The sequence below is a fragment of the Podarcis pityusensis genome (assembly GCF_964106645.2).
Source record: "Podarcis pityusensis genome assembly, chromosome: 4".
In the NCBI taxonomy this organism is placed as follows: domain Eukaryota; kingdom Metazoa; phylum Chordata; class Lepidosauria; order Squamata; family Lacertidae; genus Podarcis; species Podarcis pityusensis.
This window is the reverse complement of record NC_138027.1, coordinates 56,741,627-56,755,275: the sequence shown is the minus strand read 5'-3', so window position 1 is coordinate 56,755,275 and position 13,649 is coordinate 56,741,627. Positions and strand designations below refer to the sequence as shown.

The 13,649-nt window shown below is 40.7% G+C and overlaps 1 protein-coding gene across 5 annotated transcripts in view; it reads right to left on the bottom strand.

The window, feature by feature from the left end:
- Nucleotides 1–9,946: 9,946 nt before the first annotated feature.
- The window catches only part of SLC37A1 (solute carrier family 37 member 1), a 31,984-nt gene continuing 28,281 nt past the window's right edge, over nucleotides 9,947–13,649 (bottom strand). For all 5 annotated transcript variants that reach the window (XM_081003611.1, XM_081003610.1, XM_081003609.1 and 2 more), the window contains 2 exons: nucleotides 11,468–11,520; nucleotides 9,947–10,402 (listed from right to left, as the gene is read on the bottom strand). In XM_081003611.1, the coding sequence (XP_080859737.1) occupies nucleotides 10,387–10,402; nucleotides 11,468–11,520 (69 nt within the window). In that variant the 3' untranslated portion in view covers nucleotides 9,947–10,386. The remainder of the gene's footprint in view (nucleotides 10,403–11,467; nucleotides 11,521–13,649) is intronic.

Here is a 13,649-nt window from a genome sequence, read left to right as displayed (position 1 = left end):
AGAAATTAATCCTGAGCCTTCAGAGTAGCTGCTGCACTGAGGGCCTGATCCTGTTAGCTATAAGGGTTGTTTGTCAGAACCATTGATTACTAACAACAACAAACAACCCTGTAACATTCTTCACCCTTGGCTTTGTGAACATGAAGTAAAACTTGAGTAGGGAGTGACAACATCTGGAGAAAGATACCTTATGCAATGATTTAATGAGGACTATTTTCTCATCTCCCTGTCCCCTTAAATCATTATGTAAGGCATAGCTGATACTTCAGGGAGGCAAAAATTTAATGGCATTCACAGGGCCGGATTTAGGTTTGATGAGGCCCTAAGCTACTGAAGGTAATGGGGCCCTTTATATGTTCAGCTGTCCTTTCTCAACAACAAATTGTCACTGTTTTTTTGTGTTGAATATATACTATATGGCGATTTATTGACCTAATAGGTATCTAAAGCCATTTGCACATAACATATATTATCAAAGTAATTGATACAGAAATGAGCAAACCAGTGATATTTTATGGAGCAGGCTGGCAGGTGGGGTCCATTACTTACATCATAGGAGCCTACAACACAAAACACTGTTGCTGTATGTAGGTTTTATTTTATTTGTTTTTTTATCTTATATTTTGGAAATGTATATCCAGTTGTTGTTTTTCTTTAAAAAAAAATTGGGCCCCAAGAGAGTGGGGTCCTAAGCTATAGCTTGTTTCGCTTATACGTAAATCTGGCACTGGGCAATCATGATTCATAACCATTGGCAAAGTTGTTGTTTTCTTTATACTTATCTATTCTCTCCCCCTTGCCCTGTCCCAGGTTCAGAGTAGCACCACATTTAATGACTGCAGAGGACACTCTATCGGGTAGGTGTGAAGTGAAGAAGGAGCAGTTTTAAGATCAATGGCCAGCTGAGAGGGCATTTTGGAGATCAGGGCTGAGTTGGAGGGAGGAGGTGCGTGACTTCTGGAGTCAGAATTTATTTTTTAGCAAATAGCTTGGCTTACTTCTGAGCCAGTTCAATTCAGACCAGGGCAGCTCACCTATCTCTACCCCTCACACACACATACCCCAGCCACAAACAACTTCAACCTACCAGATTCTTTTCCCCGCAAACAAAAGTTTGTCTGTGGCCCTCATCTTGTTATTTCTTACTTGAGCACTTTTCTCCCTGTATTCTTTTCACTGAGCAGCCACATGTCAGCTGGGACATTCATTAAAGTGCTGTTTCCACACCTCTTTTCTAGATTCGGATTTGCTGCATGTTTGCTCCTTAAAGCACAATGTCTCGGGAGTGTTTCAAGTCAAGTCAACTGGAGTCTTTGGCAGAAAACATGAAGTGGAAGGCTTGTTGTTATTTTTAAGTCTGTACTGGAGCTGCAGCTTCCAGGAATGAGCCAAACACGCAAAGTATCTGAAATACAAGCATGCATGCCTCTTTCAGAAAGATGAAGGGCTCAGCATCCTTTGAGCACATGATTCCAGGAAGCTCAGATGCGTCATTGCATACAGCCACCTTCTGGCTAAAGTACACACTAAATTATAAAAAATAAATCAAACCCATTTTCTCCCTGCTGAAATGGTGCCTTTGTCTGTCATCTAGCTTCCTCTGTCGCTTACAGTTCTCCATTCCCAATTTCCTTTTTTCCATTATACTTCATGCTCCTGTCTTTCTTTTCTCAATCTCTCCTCAAGGTGCTGTCTTACTGCCACTTTGGCTTTTCCTTATTTAAACCCTAAAGAATTGTTTGGCTTCATTTCCTTTGCTCTTGTAGTTTAAATTAAACTCTCTCAGACTATAGTCAAACAGCTTTTGTCTGAGACAAAAACAAGGTTACAACACACCTTTACTTGCTCTTTCCATTAAAAAAAGCCAAGCCAAGTGTTTAGTTACAGAAATTTATGCATGTCATCTTAGGGCACAGCAGCACTCAGGGTTCAGATGATGTTGATGTTGGTTTTCAGTCTTCATGAAATGTAAATACATTCTAATTTGAAAGGACAAAGCTGCTTTTTATCAGCTCAAATTTATTTCTGTAGATAATTTCTTAAAACATAATTCCTAGCTGGTCAATAACATCATCTGGTGGCAGTCATGACTTCCAAAATCTGACTTCTGCCCTTCAACTTTGCTGGTTGTGCTATTATTATTTTATTTGGGAATAATAAGGTAATAGTCTCTCATCTTGTATAGTATACCTTTACAGTATTTGCTCATCATTCCCCCAATTGATTCTGGTGGGACTCTGGTTGCCTTTTATGGAGAATCCAGATAGTATTGTTGCCAAATCTTTTTAAGTTTGGTTCACACAACACTGTAAGTCAAACTATGGCTTAGCAACATCACACAAATGTGTGATGTTTTACTGCCGCACTAAGGTGGAATCCACACACATATTAAAAATGCTGTGAAAATGCTTTTTTAGAAAACGTTTTGAAAAATACACTGAATTTTGCATAGCTCACCATCGCCATCTAGTGTCACATTTGTATATTGCACTTTACAACACTTTTAAAATGTTTTATGTGCAGCTGTACAAGATTTGGCTTAGGGTGCTTCCAAACTAAGAGTTGTGGTTAAGCTGCATATTTATTTTTTAAAAAATGTAAATCTCTGCTGGGATTCTCTCACCAAAGAGTACTTACCCCAAACCTGCATCTTGAAATCCAGGAATTCTCCTTTTATACACCTATTTCCCTTTACAACTAGCATGAAGTAAGTAAACCATTTTATGACTTACCAAACATGGAATCTATGTTCTATGGAAGTGGAATAGATTGGAAATAGCCTTTACAAGGTGACATTTTGGGACTCACTGGAAGGGCACATTCTGAAGTTTTATAGTCCATATTTCCACACTCTTCTTTGCTGCAAGTTTTGCACTGTTAAATCTCTGCTGGGGTTCTCTCACCAGGGGGTACTTGCCCCAAACTTGGGTCTTGGTTTCCAGGATTCCAACAGAGAGGTAGTGCTGGATGTTATAGGCAGTGTATAGGCAATGGGAAGAGACACAGTATATTAAGAGAATGGGGTGTGTGGAGGAACTGCCTGCATCACCCTAAATCCTGTGCTGCTGATGGCAGAGATTTCCTTATTACTAATCTTTGCAAGCTTGTCTGGGAGCCCTTTATTATTTGGCTGAAGAGCCGAAGAGTACTTTAATTAAATGGCTACATGGTGCTCTTTTTGCAACACAAATCAGACATGTTTGAAGAGAAAGACATCCTGACCAGCTCTGGGAACATGGTCAGGATTTTGGCACACTAGCCTTGTGTTTCTGGGAAATCCCAGCTATAAAGATTGTCTGGACTCATTTTATAAAAGCAGTGGAAGACTTAACAGACAATTGGAACTTTCTACAGGCTGCTGGCAAGCAAAATTCTAATTTGAAGGGGGCTGCTGGATTGCTCCGAGATGACAGCCAAGAAATGGAGAAACTCAAGTTCCTCCATTAACCAAAGGTTGATTGACCCTGTCTGGCAGGAAATTTGGAACTGATGGCGACACTTTGTGCCTCGAAAAGGGGAGAACAGTTTTCTTTTCAGAGAAAATTGTGCATTTTCTTCTGTGCTCCAGGAAAAACGAGGCAATTTCGTATCAAAATGTAAGGTAACATTTCAGAATCGCGGCTATTTTGTTCTAAGCAGTTGCCAAGCGCAATGACAATAAGGTTCTGTCATTTGTTTTAGAAAAAATAAAATTACTGGAAACTTAAAGGAAGAATAAAACCATTTCACAATAAAACAGACAGCAGCTGTCCAGTGTTGATGCTTCATTGACACAAAGTATTAACCTGTGGAAAGTACTACAGTATTTTGGAAAACTATGGTGCTGTTAGCAGCTGAGCTCATTGCTCACAACTGGGAAAGTGTCAGTAACTTAAACAATTTGAAGCTTTGGATGGTTGATTCACTTCTATGGGACTTGTCCCCACCTATGACTACCAGAAGGAGAATAAAGTATGCCCTCTTTGCATAATTCATATTGTTCATTGATTTCAGTTCTTCTTGGTGCAGAATCAGGATTACTTATGAGCAGACGAATGTGTTGTATATGTTACAACTTATTCAGGTCCCTCCTGACATTTCTAGGTCAAACATCCATCCCTTTCATTGTCCCCCAGTAATGTAGAGCAGGGGCAGGGAAACGCACAGCCAAACGATGCCAGTGCGCAAGCCATGTTGCACTTACAGAGAGGAAAGGCAATGTGGTGCTTCCACTTTCGCCAAAGTACACACAGCCTTTCTGCAGATGAGATACTCACTCATTTCTTCAGTGACTAGTCAAATAGAAGTGAACCAAAAGTTGTAGGGGACAAATATGGCATAGCGGGATGAGCACCCGTTGTTCTTTTCCTGTACCCCTACACCCCTCAAGCTCATGTCCTTCCACCCATCCCAGTATACCTGAAGGAGCGTCTCCACCCCCACTGAGAGCTGGCACTGAGGGCCTTCTGGCAGTTCCCTCCCTGCGAAAAGTGAGGTTACAGGAAACCAGGCATAGTGCCTTCTTGGTGGTGGCACCTGCCCTGTGGAATGCCCTCCCATCAGATGTTAAGGAAATAAACAACTATCTGACTTTTAGAAGACAGCTGAAGGCAGCCCTGTTTAGGGAAGTTTTTAATGTCTGATGTTTTATCACTTTTTTATTATTATCATTAATTCTGTTGGGAGCCGCCCAATATTATTATTATTAATCATTATTATTACTACACAGCTCTAGTGGAGACCCTCTCCTGCCTTGCCTAATTTCAGAGTTTGCAAAACATGGACACTACAGGATACAAGGATATATATGTGCCTCTATTTCATACATCTTAAAAAATGTAAATGATTACATCATCTGGGGTGAGGAACCTTTTATGGCCTAAGGGCTGCATTCCTTTGTGGGGAACCTTCTGGGGGCCACATGCCAGTGAAGGGCAGGGGGAGAGGTGAAAGTATATAGAAGACTATTCCAGTCACACGCCAAGCCATCCCTTCATCCAGGCGAGTGAGCAGCACTCTTTCTGTTCAAGGACACATAGCAGCCAGATAGAACTACCTGAGGACGAAGCTTGGCCTGGGGAGAGTCGCAAGGACCAGGCAGAGAGACCTGAAGGGCCCCATTTGGCCCTGAGCCTGAACTTCCCCAGTCTAGCTGTAAAAGGTGTTCCCTGCTAACTTTTTAAAAGCTATTTTCAAAAGTGGCTAAAGAACAGATGAGGATTCTAATACCACATTCAGAAAGAGGCTGCCAGCTTATTTGCCACTGTCCCAGATCCTTAAAAGGAGAATTGCCTGAATACAATTTATGATCATAGGCTTTCTGTGAAAAAAAACCACCAAACCCATTTACCTTGCAAGTACACAGCTGGACTCTATCAACCAAAGCATAACCTATTAAGAATAGCATTTGCAGTATGCAGGCAGACAGCATTGGAGTGGTAATGGAAATAAGCACCATGCAGTTCTGGGGTGAGATGTCACTTTAGTCTATTAAAACCATCATCCTCAAGGTCTTGAGTTGATCCTGGAGTTATTACCAATTGCCTGGAAAATGTAGTTTTTGCAGCTTCCAAGACTAAGAACAGGAGGAATTGTTCAAGGTGCAGCAAACTGCCTGTGAAATATATCAGCAAATGGATCTGGGGAGTGAGGGGAGAAATATCAGTTTGGAAAGGAATTTCTGAATTCTTTTCTGAGATCTGAAGCATCATTCATCCATTTTAAGGGGAAATCACCACAAATATGAGCTGCATTTACCCCATCTCCCAAATGTTGTTAAGTGTTTAAAAAGAATATACACGCAGACACCACACTTCTCTCTGTTATTGGGATGATCTCATGTTAGACCACATGGAACTGCCAGTCATCTTCAGTTTGCCTTGACATCTGTATGTGAAAAGTATGGGACGGGGAGGACAACCAGCTCTTCACCCCTAATTTGATCATACCTTTGGGCTCTCGTCAATGAGGATGTTTAATGACAAGGGATATAACTGTTGCAGAAGAACAATTGTTCACTGGTGTCTGAAGAATAAGCTTTAGACATGGTTGCATTGTACAGGTAATATTCACTGCTGTGCAAGATTTATAATTCACTCATGAGCTCACTGAAAAGGTTATAGAGGATGTTAGCTGTAAACATGACAAGCATTATTTCAAACCACTTTATTCTATGGAGGCATTTATCATGAGAAAGCTATCCAATGTGTATGCTATTAAGCTGTGCAGAAATTTGGCATGTTGAATGGCTGGCTTGACATTTTATGGTTTTTATGCTACAAGTGATTGAAATAAGTGGGACTTCGATGACTCTGCAGTCGAGGCCAAATAAAGGGTCTTCACACATTAGGACTAATACAAAAACAGGCTTAGTTTTAAGCATTTACAATTATCCCAGTATGACTAATTATGAGTGAGAGAGGCAGCACCATTCAAAATCGAACCATCACAAAGAGAGATGAATATTCAAACAAGAGTTAGCTTGTATGGAGAAATTCAAAGAGCAGGAATCAGATTGTTCCCTAGAGATATTAAAGAAGAATACCAGGGGCAAATTAGATAGATTTAAAAAAAGAAAAGAAAAGCAGTGATTGGTACCACAGTGGTCGGTTGTCACTTACCATCCACTGTTTTCCTTTGTGCTGGACAATAAGTTAGAAAGTAAAGCTCGAGAGCTAGGCAATGTCAGCCTCCTTCAAGGCAGCTGTATAAGGGTAAAAATCACATCGTTGGGCAAGAGTGGCTGGACTGATGGCTTGAAATATGTTGATGCTGGATCCCTTATATTTTAAGTCCCTGATGTTACGGAGTGCTTTAAATATGGCATCTTTATAAAGCTTGAAGCAGATGATATCACATGGGGCTTCACCAATTCTGCTTTGGCCTCCAGGGACTCTATGTGTCCTCTCCACATCTGCTATTGACAGGGGGGTATTTATATTCAAGGTAAGTATCCAATCCACCATGAATTGGGCCATATCTCGCCCGCTTCCTGATTTTCTGGTAGGCCTCAGATTTGAATTTTTTTTTTACATCTGTTTCTGTCTGATTGTTCCTCAAACTTCAGGGCAAGATCTCCCATGGCTTTGTGCAATAATTGTATTTCAGATTGATTAGTGCTGGCAAGATTCGGTGCTTCATTTGCAGTTTGAGAATGCCTTTTAGTTGATTAGAAAGGCCATCAAATTTCTGTGCAAGTGATGCCAAAGCGGTGGTCCAGTCACACTTTAGGGCTTGGAGAATTCTTTCTATGTAGGCATCTGAGTTGGCCTCCATAGCTGCTGCCACTTTCAGAGCCGTCTTTCCCATTGGGCTTACTGGTGCGTTGCACCATGGTGTCGGCCTCTCAGGGGCACCCCAGCGAGTGGGGGAGCTCTGCTGCTTTGCTGGCGGCCTCCCCTTTCCCTCCTGCACGCCTGCCAGCTGTGCCCTGTCAACCATATGGCTGGCGGACATGCAGCTTCCTTCCCAAGCCTCCGCAGGAGGAGAGCGATCCCCGCAGAGGCTTGGGAAAAGGTCGACAACTCTGGGAAACGGGGTGGGGGTAGGGGTGCCGGATATGCTTAAGACAGCGCTGGCTGTTTTTTGTCTTTTTGCAAGAGACTGTTGCCTTTAGGCATATCAGTGTCTGAGGCCTCAGATATTGAGCCTTCAATTTGCTCTTTTAAATCAAAATGTGCAAACTTACTTCTAGGTTCTTTAAATCCTTGAAGCATTACCATTCCTGGTGTGTAAAATTTTTGCTAGTTCCAAAGCCTGTGATTGTCCCTCAATGAGATTATCACCGCATTGTGTTCAGAGACATAAGATTATGCCGGCATTTACGCAGCTTTGCAGCTAGCCATGCCCCCCCCCCCCCCCCCATAGCACAAGAACAGTGTGCTGATTGGGGGGGGGGGAGGAGAGGAAGGAGGGTTTCTTTTTTAATTCCTTCACTTTTCTGCCATTTTCCTACTCAAAATCTTTCTCACCCCCCCACCCCCGCTGTGACACTGGGTAGAATATATAGGGTGCACCTATATTTTCCTTTGCAGGGAGAAAGCCATTCAGGAAGGGAAATTTAGAATAAACAGCGGGACAGGAAAGAATTGAGCAGCCTCATCACATATCATTTCTCCACTCAGACTGGCAGCCTTTCATGGCTGCTACTCAGCAAAAGAAAAATAACAATTGGGAGACTGCTCTTGTAACTTCTATATAACATCTGATTTGGTCACAAATTTAGACAAAAAATTCTATAGAGTACATGCTTACTTATTTAATAAATTCAATGGGACTTATCAGAAGTGAGTAGACTGTGTAATTTGTCAGGTATGGCAAGGTAACGAAGATGCACACAGCATGAAAACAAATATTTAAAGGTAACCTTTTAACTCCAGTAAATGTTCTTACTGCGAGCCCTGCATTTGGAAGGGATTGTTGTGGAAGCAAAGCTCCTGAGCAGAACCAATACCAGCAGGGGCTGCATTTAAAAGCTGCTTTGAGGCTGTTCCTTTGCAGCTATGTATCTACTGCCCAACCACGGACATCTTATGACATCTTATGATGTCAGATGTGAGGGAGGGCCTCCATCAGGCCAAATTTGGCTTACAGGTCTGAGATTTCCCATGGCTATGCTTACTCAAGTTGTACGCATAACTACGAAAACCATGGCTATTTTAAAGTAGAGCAGGGAAATGAGGATATAGAATGTAGGACTTTAGAAACATCCACCAATTCTGTCTGACTTAACTGATAATGGGATTTATATCTTCATGTAAGCCTCTGCCTTGTGGTTCAAGTATGGTGTACACTGTATTAAGTAAGAAAACAATTCTTGGAAAATAGGTAAGTTTATGAACTTTAATAAAAACTAAACATAGTCCTGATGGTCCAAAAGGGGGGGAAACTGGATTTTGAACTTTAATAAATAATCAGTAGCAGTATACATATTGAAAAATACTAAAAACCATTGAACAGCATGTAATATGAGTCCCTTTTTAAATAAAATAGTTCTATTATACATCTTTGCAGACCAGAGACAGACTTCGAATTCTCTGGAATTTAAAAGGATGAACAGGGGGAAAATACTACAACAAACAGTTAACACTTGTGCTTTTATGGGATAAAATATACGTGTTTTTCTTTCTTCCTTTCTTAATTTATCTATATTTTTTTAAAATATGCAACTTGTATACAAATTGAGACTTTTACGCTGTAGAAAATATTGCGACTATTCCAATTGTCATAATGAAAATACTCAGTAGAATGTTTTGGTCCCAATTGTTGAGTGACTAAGGCCTCAAGCAACATTATTTTCTGCATATACAAAATGAAGGGGGAAATCCTGGCTTGTACAGTTAAGAGTGAGCACTCTGGAATGGTTGATCCAAAGCAATCTTAACTCTCCAAACCAATCATTGGCCAACAAATTTGACCAGCAATTTTAGAGGAGACCAGAGATGCTACACTGCTTGTGCTTCTTATTATAATACCCTCAACAATTTTTTTTAAAGCCTTATATGACAAGGCCTGCCATAACTGGATTGGCTAGTGACCCTTCTTTTTAATCAGCATTACCCAAAAGTCTAGATGGTACTGCTTATTAAATAAATAATAATAGGAAAGGGTACTGTTCTCCTGTTACTGACTCCATGAGATTAGGTTCAGAAGCAGGGGACTGGCCAATTGCAGAGTAACCACCATATATACGCGGCACTTCAGGTTCCAACCCATTAGATACAGAATAACATCGTTTTGAAACTGTACAGTGTGAAAAGTTAGTTGATTATGCTGGATAATAGGACAACCTGCTTTCTTATAACAGAATAAATATCAGATATCCAGCAACAGCCATTCTTAGCAAGATCAGACATAACATGAAGGACACTTTGTTCAATCTTTTGCTAATTCTTCTTAGCACACTGCAAACAAGCATCTAAAGTTAGCTCCATTTCCTTTAGTTCTGTTTGCATTCTATTTTTTAAAAAAATGAAACCAATCATGTAACATAAAACTTACTTAAGACAAAATTAGTATCAAGGCGCATTTTCTTTGGCTCAGTTAGTCCATAAAATAGTTAACAGCTCCTTTCTTTGAGGACACTCTCCTTCCTGAGATATTGGTACATGTGCAAAATAAAGAGGGAGGAGCGGAGATGAATTTTGAAACCTTCTTCCCATAATCGTGCAAATCTGTTCAGAAAATGCAGCTCAAATGCAACAAAAAAAAAAAAAAAAAAAACAAACAGCAACAAAAAATCCACAAAGACCAGGATCCAGAGAAATATGTGCAACTGGGATTCCCCACCCCTACTTCATTTTCAAGCACAGCAGCCTCCTTCTTGGTAGTGGGTCATAAATAGGCTCTCTGGAACACAGTCAAAGTCTTCAAAAAAACAATCATTTTAATTTACTTGTTTCTGGAAATTCAGTGTTCTTTAAACCTACAAGAGAACGAAGGATATCAGCAGTCAAGAAACAAGAGTTGATACCTCTTGATATATAGTAATTACTACCTTCGAAGAAGGAAGCCCCCCCACCCCCTTAATTGCCTTTTAGCTTTCCAAGTGACATCTCACAATAGCTCAGGGCAAGGAACAGTTGTTTTAATTATATATATAATTATCTATCATGGTCTTTATTCATATTTAATATATAGATTCATAAATTAAATCAATAAAATAAAATAGCTAAGACATTTCTATGCTCACTCCTGACCGCTAAAAGCTTAACTAACCAAAAAGTGGTGTACAATAGCTTTTGGAAAAGGGGATGTTATCTCACTGGATTAGGGCTAGTGTAAGGGAAAGCCCTTCCCATTGTTCTTCAATACTGAGTGGCTACATATACTGCAAGTCATCTAGTGTCCAAACTCCTTACTAGCATAATTGGCTATATTTAGCACCCTGAAATGGAATGAAACAGAAACTTCGTGCAGTAGAGTATTGGTTTTATAAACTCCTTACTGTCCAGGCCTATCAAGAATCAGTGCAGTATAGTGTGCCTCAGACCAGCTGCAGAATCAGACATGGACACAGTCCAGTTCCACTTTAATTTCACACGTTTGTAATTTTCCTAGTGGTAGGAAAGTATAAGGTGTATGCATAAAAAGAGAGTGACATGCGCTGAAGGAGATTTTTGCTGCAGCAACTCCTGCTGGCAAAAGGCATTTTAAAAACTGGAAGAAGACTGTGAGTATCTATACCTTTTCTAGACCACAGCCTAGGAAGCAAAGAATTTGCAATTTAAAAAAGGGTGACAAATAACATGAAAACAAGTATCAGAGATATTTGGACATCTTATCTGCTCTTGCAACAACTAAAAGATTTTTTTTAATAAATAAATAAAAAAAATTCAAACAATTATTTGAGAAGCTGATAAACAGTACAAAAATCCAAACATAGAAAAAGAAAGAAAATTGCCACGTTGTTGTTGAATGGAAAGATATGTTAGCTAAATATAATGTAAACATAATGTATTGGCACACAGGAAGTTAAGCCAAAACTTACAGGGTGCGATCCAGACTACATCGAAGTTCATTTCGTATAAGGCGGAGCAAGAACTGTGTAGATAAAATAAAATAAAAACAGTGTCAAGAGCAAAAATGGCGCTTGACATGAATTCTTCATGTAAATAAAGATGGCGTCTTAAAGTGAGGGACTGGGACAGCATTCAGGCAAAAGTGAGGGCAGACTGGAGGAATGAATTCTCCTAGGACGCTGACAAAAGACCATGGCAGCTTATGTCATAATAATTTTTAGTCTTTAAGGTACCACAATACTCTTTTGTTGTTCTTGCTACAACAAACTAATGGGGTTACATCTCTGTAGGCCAAAGCAAAGAAATGAAATGAAATGAAAGGAGGTACTTGGGTTACCTGGATAAAAGTGGTGTTTATGGACTAGTGGCAGATTCCCATCTTCTAGTGTAAAGGGGCCAGGATGCACAATGGACCTAATTTTTTCATATGGGGAACTTGGCAAACAAAAGGTCTTTGGAAGTCCCTAATTTAAACAACTGCCCCTTTTTAAGCACTGGACATACAAATTAATCCACTGGTCACCAAAAGCCCACTATAGCCCCTGTATAATGCATGACATTAATCTGCTAGCCAAATATGCAGCATAATGAACCATGCACAGTACAGTGGTACCTTGGGTTACAAACACCTCGGATTACAAACACTTCTGGTTACAGACTCCGCTAACCTGAAAGTAGTACCTCGGGTTAAGAACTTTGCCCCGGGATGAGAACAGAAATTGCGCGCCGGCAGCACAGCAGCAGCGGAAGGCCCCATTAGCTAAAGTCGTACCTCAGGTTAAGAATGGTTTCAGGTTAAGAACGGACCTCCGGAACGAATTAAGTACGTAACCAGAGGTACCACTGTATTATGTCTGAGACCAAGTGTAAATATAAGTTCAGAGATGCAAAAACCGTAGCCGCAAATTGATGAAGAGCCCAGTAGAGGGAGCGCAAGCCTATTGGGAAATGGATTGATGTGCTGTGTTGTCCTTACGCTATTCTGAAAGGGTATCGCCATCATTCGCTTAAGTAACTAGGTTGATCTCTCTGATATAATGGAACTGTGAGGGAGAGACCCAGTGCTTTTTTTGGGGGGGGGGGAAGGCAGGGCGCAGTGGTATGCATACCCCTAAACATTTTGTGAAGCAAAGTTTGCCCTCATTGAGGGGCAGTATTTCAATATGAGTAGGAAAATGAGAGTACCCCTAAACATTTTTTTATTATTATTATTTTAGGAAAAAAGCACTGCTGAGACCCCAGAGTAGAGTGGGTAAATGACTACTAGAGATAACAGATGTCAGAGAAATAGACAACTATCTGACTTTTAGAAAATATCTGAAGGCAGCCCTGTTTAGGGAAGCTTTTAATTGTATTTTAATATTTTGCTGGGAGCCGCCCAGAGTGGCTGGGGAAACCCAGCCAGATGGGCAGGGTTTTTTTTATTTTTTTATTTATTTATTTATTTATTTATTTATTTATTTTTACTATTATACACAAGAGCTTTGTGTGCATGTAATTTAAGAACACTTCTGCACAGCAAAACACCCGCTGAGCTGACTGCAGCTGTCCCTGTTGCCATCTTTGTTACGCCAGAGAGGGTTTTGCTCAGAGATTAGCACTCTGGGAAATTGTACATAGGGCTGAAGCTGGAAAGGTCAAGCACTTGGTTCAGCAGCATGCTGGACGCCCATGAAAAACTGTTTTAAAAAGAGGAACAGAAAGAAAAATGAATCCCTTCCTGATGCCACCTGCTTAGCAGAGCCTACAAAGGTGACCCTGGAATTTGCAGTGCCATTCCCCTCTCCTTCCAAAAGGAATTGAGAAGGGAAAGGATTTATTTTTCTTTCGACAAACTTTTAAACTAAGTGTAATGATGGCAGGTACACCGAGGTCCTGCAGTGTTGAATTTGGCTTAGCCACTGCTTGACTAAACAGTGTGTCTGCTGCTACACAACGTTTCAAATAGTAGCAAAGGGCCCCTCCCCTTCCAACACCATCTGAGAAGTTGTGGGGTGGGTGTGTTGAGAAAAAGTGGGGCAATCAGGGGGATGAGGTGAAAGTAGGCAGCAGATGTGGAGGGACCAGGGTAACTGGCTATTCAGGCCTCTTCAGGGCAAATTGCCCTAGGCTCCTTGAAACCTAGCAATGCAATGGTCCTTGGTGGTTCAT